General features: G+C 35.2%; 2 protein-coding genes across 2 annotated transcripts in view; one reads left to right on the forward strand and one right to left on the reverse strand.

The window, feature by feature from the left end:
• Nucleotides 1–2,237, reverse strand: part of LOC117113117 (zinc finger CCCH domain-containing protein 18-like) — a 26,845-nt gene extending 24,608 nt beyond the window's left edge. Inside the window, exon 1 of the mRNA XM_033256362.1 lies at nucleotides 2,119–2,237. The gene's annotated coding sequence lies outside the window, so the exon portion shown is untranslated. The remainder of the gene's footprint in view (nucleotides 1–2,118) is intronic.
• Nucleotides 2,238–2,418: 181 nt separating this feature from the next.
• Nucleotides 2,419–6,808, forward strand: LOC117113151 (cytochrome b-c1 complex subunit Rieske, mitochondrial-like). The gene is made up of 3 exons (XM_033256403.1): nucleotides 2,419–2,718; nucleotides 4,921–5,171; nucleotides 5,966–6,808. Exons 1-3 carry the CDS (start codon nucleotides 2,508–2,510, stop codon nucleotides 6,302–6,304), a joined length of 801 nt encoding a protein of 266 aa, XP_033112294.1. The 5' UTR covers nucleotides 2,419–2,507; the 3' UTR covers nucleotides 6,305–6,808.
• Nucleotides 6,809–7,332: the final 524 nt, after the last annotated feature.

Below are 7,332 nucleotides of genomic sequence, written 5' to 3' on the forward strand. Positions count from 1 at the left end.
TAAATAATGTGTTTACGGTCACGTAAAGCCTTGGGCCTGTCTCTTATACACATCTAGATGTGTATAAGATACAGCATACAAATATTTCAATCAGATTCATATCATAAATAATAAAACTAAAAACCTAAATTGTTTTCAGTTGTATTTATAATTCATACTTATTCAATCTTTAAAAAAATTACCTAGTCACAGTATTTTGTATCGTAAATACACTCAGTGGCGGATTCAAGGGGAGGGGGGAGGGCCCAGCCAGCTGGGAGTGCCATTTAAGGCTATCTAGAGGTGCCATAATCGTAAATTTTGGGGTGAGTACAGCATTTATGTGCTCGCTAGCACGACAAGCTGCTGCTATTTAACTCCAACGTCCTAGAAATTTATTACTGATTGCAAAAATTGCAGTGCCAGTTCGTTGTGCTAAGACTGTGAGAAAAACATGGAGGTAAAAAAATTAGGAATTAAAAGTTAGGTGCGAAAATCCATTAGTACCGTCTATGTTAGGCATACCTGTAACAATCAAGGAACAAGTGTAATTCCAAGTATAATGAAAATTCTCACTGGTAACTGATATCATAAGCCTATTTATTTGTAAAGTAAGTATAGTCTATATCAGGGGTGGGTATAAAAATCGGTCAGAGGGCCAAAATGCATTTTTTATTTAACACCGAGTGCTGCACTTAATCTTTGATGTTTCTATCCAAAAACCTCAAAGCACTGCTTTTACCCTACTTAATTCTCAGTATGTTACCTTTTACATATAATCAGTGTCGGGCTGTAAAAATTAAGGTGTTTTCTAGCCAATGTTGCTTGGCGGGCTGCACACAAGGGTTTTTACTTCATTTTCGCGCACCACAAAATAATCACTGTCGGGCAGCATGCGGCCCTCCGGCCACATTTTTGCTCACCTGCGGTCTATATTTTAATAACAAGACAAACGTCACACATTTAATTTCTTTATTTTAATGTTAATACATTGGACCGAACTGGTTCACAGCCGAAACAGATGGCGCAGGAGCTTTTTTTTTAAACTGTACAAGTTCCAGTCTGTATAGTAAGGCCTGCACGGGGAAAATAACCTCCAGACAAAAATTTGGTCTCGGAATCCGTCCGCGCATTTCGGAAAATAATGGCAGATTTCCATACAAATTTTGCCAAAAATCAGGCTTTGACCTAATTTTAGTATGTAAATGATGCATATGCAGCAATTACAATTCTACACACCTATTTTTCTAGTAATTTTCCTCGCAGATTTTGAGCTGGTTTTTCAGGCATCATCATCCACGCAATTAAAAAAAACTTTACAGCAGTGCCAGTATGCAAGTTGACGTCATATCACATATTATCCAATACAAAAAAAATCATGTTCAACTCTTTTTTCTATCACATTTTATGAGATGCTTTTGATGAAATTTGATAGTGTACTCAAAGCTTAAATTTATGAATGTTGGCCTACTGTACTGTACAATGAATGTACGGTGTAAAAAAATCAAATCTTCCCCAATTGTGTAGGTGTTTATAATGTTAAAAATGCAATAACTTGACAACATTTTTTTGTGTAAAAAACAAAGGAGTTTCACTCTTTTAAAAAGTCTATTAAACACAAAGTTGAGTTGAGCTGACATTAACATACATTTACCCAGAATCGACAAATTATGTGACCGACTGCTCATGCATTATTTATTCCACATAAATAATGTGTTTACGGTCACGTAAAGCCTTGGGCCAAGTGGGTAGGCCAGGCCCAGCGGCCCCGGGGCCGGGTCTAGCCTAGCTGCTAGGCCTAGCCTAGGTATAACCACTTCCTTAATTCACACAGTGGCTTACAAAGTAGTTACACAATTTTCTCGCACACACACAGTACAGGCCTAGGCCTACTTCTCGTTCACACACCACACTCTCGCGCCGTCAACGAACACTAGCCAAAGGCCCCTACCAAGATAGTGTAGGGTAGGCTAGCCAAACGGATTCAACCGACCACCACCATGCATGCCTGGCTGGGCCTTATTTTTTTTTTTTTAGAGAAGATTGAATAACAGGCCTACCACCAGTGTCTAGGCCTACAGTACAACAGGTATACAAGAGCTATACATAATTAAAAAGATTGGAAAAGTGTATAAATACCTTCTTGATCGTATTTGAACTGTCCGAATGTAAATTTATGAAATAAATGTTAATAAATGGTGGAAAATGGCGAGATGCAACAACATGGAAAACTAGATTCGTGATTGGTAGAGGCTAACAGGTTACAGTATATATTTATAATATATTTATTTTAAATAAATAAAACATAATTAGAAATATAATTTGATAGTAAATATTTATTAAGACATTAAAGTGATTTTCCTGTGTAAAATTATTAAACTTATATTTTGTTTTACTATGTAGTTTACTGGGTCACGTAAGTATATATAAGTACACATTTTAAGGTCAATCCACCGCCGACTGTGTGACCTCTCAAGAGACGACCGGTTTCTTCTTTTAGAAAATATAGGTTTTCTTAGGGGTTTAAAATGTTTGCAGTTGTGTCCAAATCTGGGGCGTTGGCACCATACTTTTCTGCTACATCACAGTGTGTAGCCTCACAAGCAAGAGCGACTATCGTAGCTTTTCAAATTGTCGGTGAAAAGATAACGGTTCCGCCACAAAAAGAGTCGAGGACAACTGAAGCCCTCAGCCGTTTGCTTCCGAAAGGTCCACTCACTGCAATTTCTGGGGTTCAAGGTAGGTTGGTAGGTAGGTAGGCCGGTGATCCAGTAAGCCTAGCCTAGGTTAGGGTAGACACTTTCATCTTCATTTTCATCATTAGTACGTGGAATAAAGTCCAGAAAGAACAATAATTGTTAGTAATAGTAATAGTAATTATTACTACCACAGAATTTTTAAACGCTGATTCAGACGTGCATTATAATAAGTACAGTAAGGCCACGAGAATGAAAGTTGTAGGTTTGCGTCCGAAAAATTTTGAAAACACGAGGCATTTTTTCATTTTTCATTATTCATTATTTTTTTTATAAATGCTGTCCACAAGCCGCGGCATTGGTAATTTTACATTTATTCCCAAGAAACAATGCTTACAGTCATAAATGTACACTAGCCTATAAAACAGATCCTCTTCTACATTTAAGACCTCTTTAAACATACAAGATTTCCTATTGGTCAGAAAGATCGATTTTACCCATAAATGACCTCAGCAGTGATTGGCGATCATGGTGCGATGTGGCCAGGCCTGCCTTCGCGCGGTGTTCGCGACGAGTGATCAGTGACGAATAGATCGTTTTTCTGTCTGTTTATGACTTAGAAAGTCCGTTTTTTAAAACGAAGTATATTTTTTTTCAAAATAATGAACTTTTCAAAATAATGAAAATTTTCGTGCGGTAGCTTTTTAGGCATGCGGGCGGTGGACGCAAACGGTAAACCTACAACTTTCATTCCCGTGGCCTAATTTAGGAAGTGGGTAGATTTATTTACGTTACAGTAAACAAATCAGTAATATTTAGGCCTAGGTGAAATAATGCGCAGTCATACATTGGTAAACATGCATTATCGGTTACGTAAATTTATCAATTTTTCTAGTTAATTCACATTAATGTGAGTTCAAATTTCAGAACTCAAAATCACCGTCCACCCAAGCTGTGGTGATCCCAAAGCTCACCACAGCACTAATTAAATTACAATTTTGTTTTTTTATTAAACTTAATTAATTTTCGTACAATAGTTTGTAATATAGTTTAATAACTAAATAAATTATTAAATCATTGTGTTAATTAATGTTCTTTTGATTTTACTCACGTCATTTGTTGAACACACAAAGAAAGTATGTCTTACTACTGTAGGCCTACACCAAAACATGGAGGTTCCCTGCTAAAACTAGCACTAAATTACCATGAAGTCAAAAAGATATTCTTCTAGGCCTAAACCCACACACACACATTTACCCACGTTTTCACTATCAAAAACATCATCATTGTAGTCATCAAGCCCTGATCGAGCGCGAAGAACATTGAGAAAAAACGGCCATGTTTAGAGAGCGCGTGATCCACTCTACGAAGTATGGTGCTATGATTCATGAAGCAAGAAGTAATTAAACAACAAATATGCGTGTATTTTCTGTAAGATATTGGATAAAGTAAGACCAGGGAGATGTAAAAAATACATAAAATACATCTCCCTGGTAAGACAGAACAAACATATCTCTGTTTGTAAATAAAAAAAAATAGGCCTACAAAGTGTTATTTAAATAGTAGTAAAAATCTACCGTACTATTAGAATTAGAAACCTTTCTTTTTACTGGATACCCAATCAATGTGGGACATTGTTCTAAAAAGTAAAAAAAATGATGTTTGATTAAACAATGTCCAGTGACAACCTCTTTAGAAACAAGCATAAATGGTTTATCCTGAAATGTTCATAATTTTGTTTTTCTGACTTATCTAATGTCTATAGTCTGTTTAATGTTAAGAATTTCAAAATACTGCAAATCCAATCAAATCTTGCCATTCTCGCCTCAGCATTATAAGCCTACAGTATTGGTAAAGACTTTCTGAGTGTTAATGACACATCAAAAGTGGAAGTGGTCATTGCTACAATGATTACTGAAAGAAAAAATTTGACTGTACCTAATTTTGTTATGCTACAGTGCATATTTTGTACTCTAAATCGTATAACGCAAAAAAAAATTAATAAAATTTAAAATTTGACCACTATAGTTGAACTTGTAAGTATTTTTGACACCACTAATCAAAAGGACATTGGTTGAAATTCCTGTATAATTTTTGTTGGTAGTCAATGCTGCAAAAAATCATTATTTTATCGTTATTGTTCATTATTTTACCGTTATTATCATTATTTTAGTATTACTGTCATTATTATTATTAGTCGAAAAATATTTCAATTACTGAGCAAGCATTTGAATTACGTTTACAGGTAGAAGCCATGTCAGATTTGCACACACTGATATATCCGTACCAGATTTCTCAGATTACAAGAGGCCACAAGGCAAAGAAGAGAGTTCCACAATGCCCAAGGCATTCTCCTATATGATAGTTGGAGGGGGAGGGGTTGCCGCAGCTTATGCTGGCAAGTCCCTTGTAACAAATCTGTTGTCAACAATGAGTGCTTCAGCTGATGTATTAGCATTGGCTAAGATTGAAGTCAAACTTGCTGATATACCTGAGGTAAGTTTTCAAACAAACACCATAGAGTACAACAGTCATGTCGTCACAACACCAGGTGGCCCTCTCTGTTGTCAACAGGCGTTGGTTACCGTTCATTAAGCCTGAATGACTTCATAGGCTTTCTGGGATAGGCATTTTAAAATCTAATATTTTACAAAAAAAAAAAAGTAAGATACAGCATCTTAATAATTACGTTAGGAATTGTGATTTTGTCAGTGAAAAATGGTGCCTGGTTGAATGCTTTTTGCAACGATAGCTACGGGGTAGTATCACATAGTATTACTACTGGCATTACTACCACTGCTCCTGTTACTGCTAGTGCTGACTTCTGCTACCACCATTTCTACTGCATTCAAATTTATATAATCATACTTGCAATAGTGACTTTAGTTGCCAAAGGCCTAAAGCTAGTTTAAGGTAGATGCCATGCATTGTTAATATATACAATATACAGTAAATAAAAACATTTTAAATAAACTGATAATTTTATGTTGTATAAACTCACTAAACAATGATGTTGTCTGCAACTGTATTGGTAACTGACAGTATTTTCATTATTTAGAGTGTACCTACTTTTATAGTTTAGAGAAAACTAATTAAATAGGTCAGATAGAGTATAAATTTTAATGCAATAATGAACCACTAAACTCCTGATTGAAAGTCTTTGCTGCCCACATGCTTTTTTACCATATAGAGCAACATTTAACTTGTAAAATTCTAATTGAAAATTTGATAGAAAATAATTGACAGATCGTTCGCTTTCATTTGCTGTGTAACTTTTTTTTTCATTATAGGGAAAGAATGTTACATTTAAATGGAGAGGTAAACCCCTTTTCATTCGTCATCGAACACAAGAAGAGATTGAGGATGTATTAAGTGTTGACATTGCATCTCTTCGTGACCCGGAACATGACACGGCACGAGTCAAAATGCCGGAGTGGCTCGTGCTCATCGGTGTGTGTACTCATTTAGGCTGTGTACCGATTGCCAATTCTGGTGACTTTGGTGGATACTATTGTCCTTGCCATGGGTCCCACTATGATGCATCTGGTCGTATTAGGAAGGGCCCAGCACCACTCAACCTCGAAGTTCCCGTTCACGAGTTTCAAGATGATTTAGTAATTGTTGGATAAAACTGATTGTTTACTGTATTATATCAACATTTGTTACTAGCAATTTAAATTGAAATAAAGACTTTAAATCTCAAGACCTGATGTGATTTTTACTATTAGCATAATATATTGTTCATTATAACTGTTGCTTGGAGTAGAAATTGGTTTAAAATTAATTTTAAAAAAAATACATTGAAGTATTTTTATAATATATGCAATTATTATAAAAATACATTTAGTATTTACACAAAGCAATTTATTTTCAAAACATCCAAGAAGGCATTATTAACCATTCTCATTATAATGTATAATCATAACCAACAGTATTTATTATATGTGTAACTGTTATAACTTTAGTATGCAATATCAAACTGGTTTAAAATAAATAATTTCAGAATATTACTACTGTATCTAATAAAACACATTGTTGCCAGTTAACTGAAATGTTGAGATTGAAAATGTTAACGCTGGACAGTTGCAATCACATCAAGTGTACAAATAAATATTCTACATATTGAAGGATAAGTCTGTCCATATTATTCTGTTCTAACACTATAAAGGTCAGCATGTACCTAGCTATAATTTGATATTGACATCATAAACCAAACGGTTCTTTTTAAAACCACATACCATCAATTGAGATTTGTTACATTCCAATTGGTTTACTAAAAACAATACTAGGAAGCTCTCGATTTGCGCGACGACGCAATGCTAGAAACGGAATCACTCATGCGTGACTGCCTTACTACTGTTAGATCCATGCGACAAGGAGAACTTGACTTTTTTGAATGCGCAGATGACTTTTAGTGACGTCATTACGTTCTGCATCCTACCGTCGTCGTGGAATTGAAAGCTCTCTAATGATATTCTTGTACCGAAAGGTCCACTGATTAATCTCGGATAAGAAAGTATAATACATACTCCAAGTATTGAAATACACGCCATCGTGTTGGGATTCAATATTTCGACATTAATTATGTCATCATCAGGAATGAAAAATTTATCCATATTAGCAAGCTTATATGCACTAGTACCAAAAGTGTTTAACC

The sequence above is a fragment of the Anneissia japonica genome, unplaced genomic scaffold, assembly GCF_011630105.1.
Source record: "Anneissia japonica isolate Jap-2015-1 unplaced genomic scaffold, ASM1163010v1 scaffold1812_len1207588_cov181, whole genome shotgun sequence".
Taxonomy (NCBI): Eukaryota; Metazoa; Echinodermata; class Crinoidea; order Comatulida; family Comatulidae; genus Anneissia; species Anneissia japonica.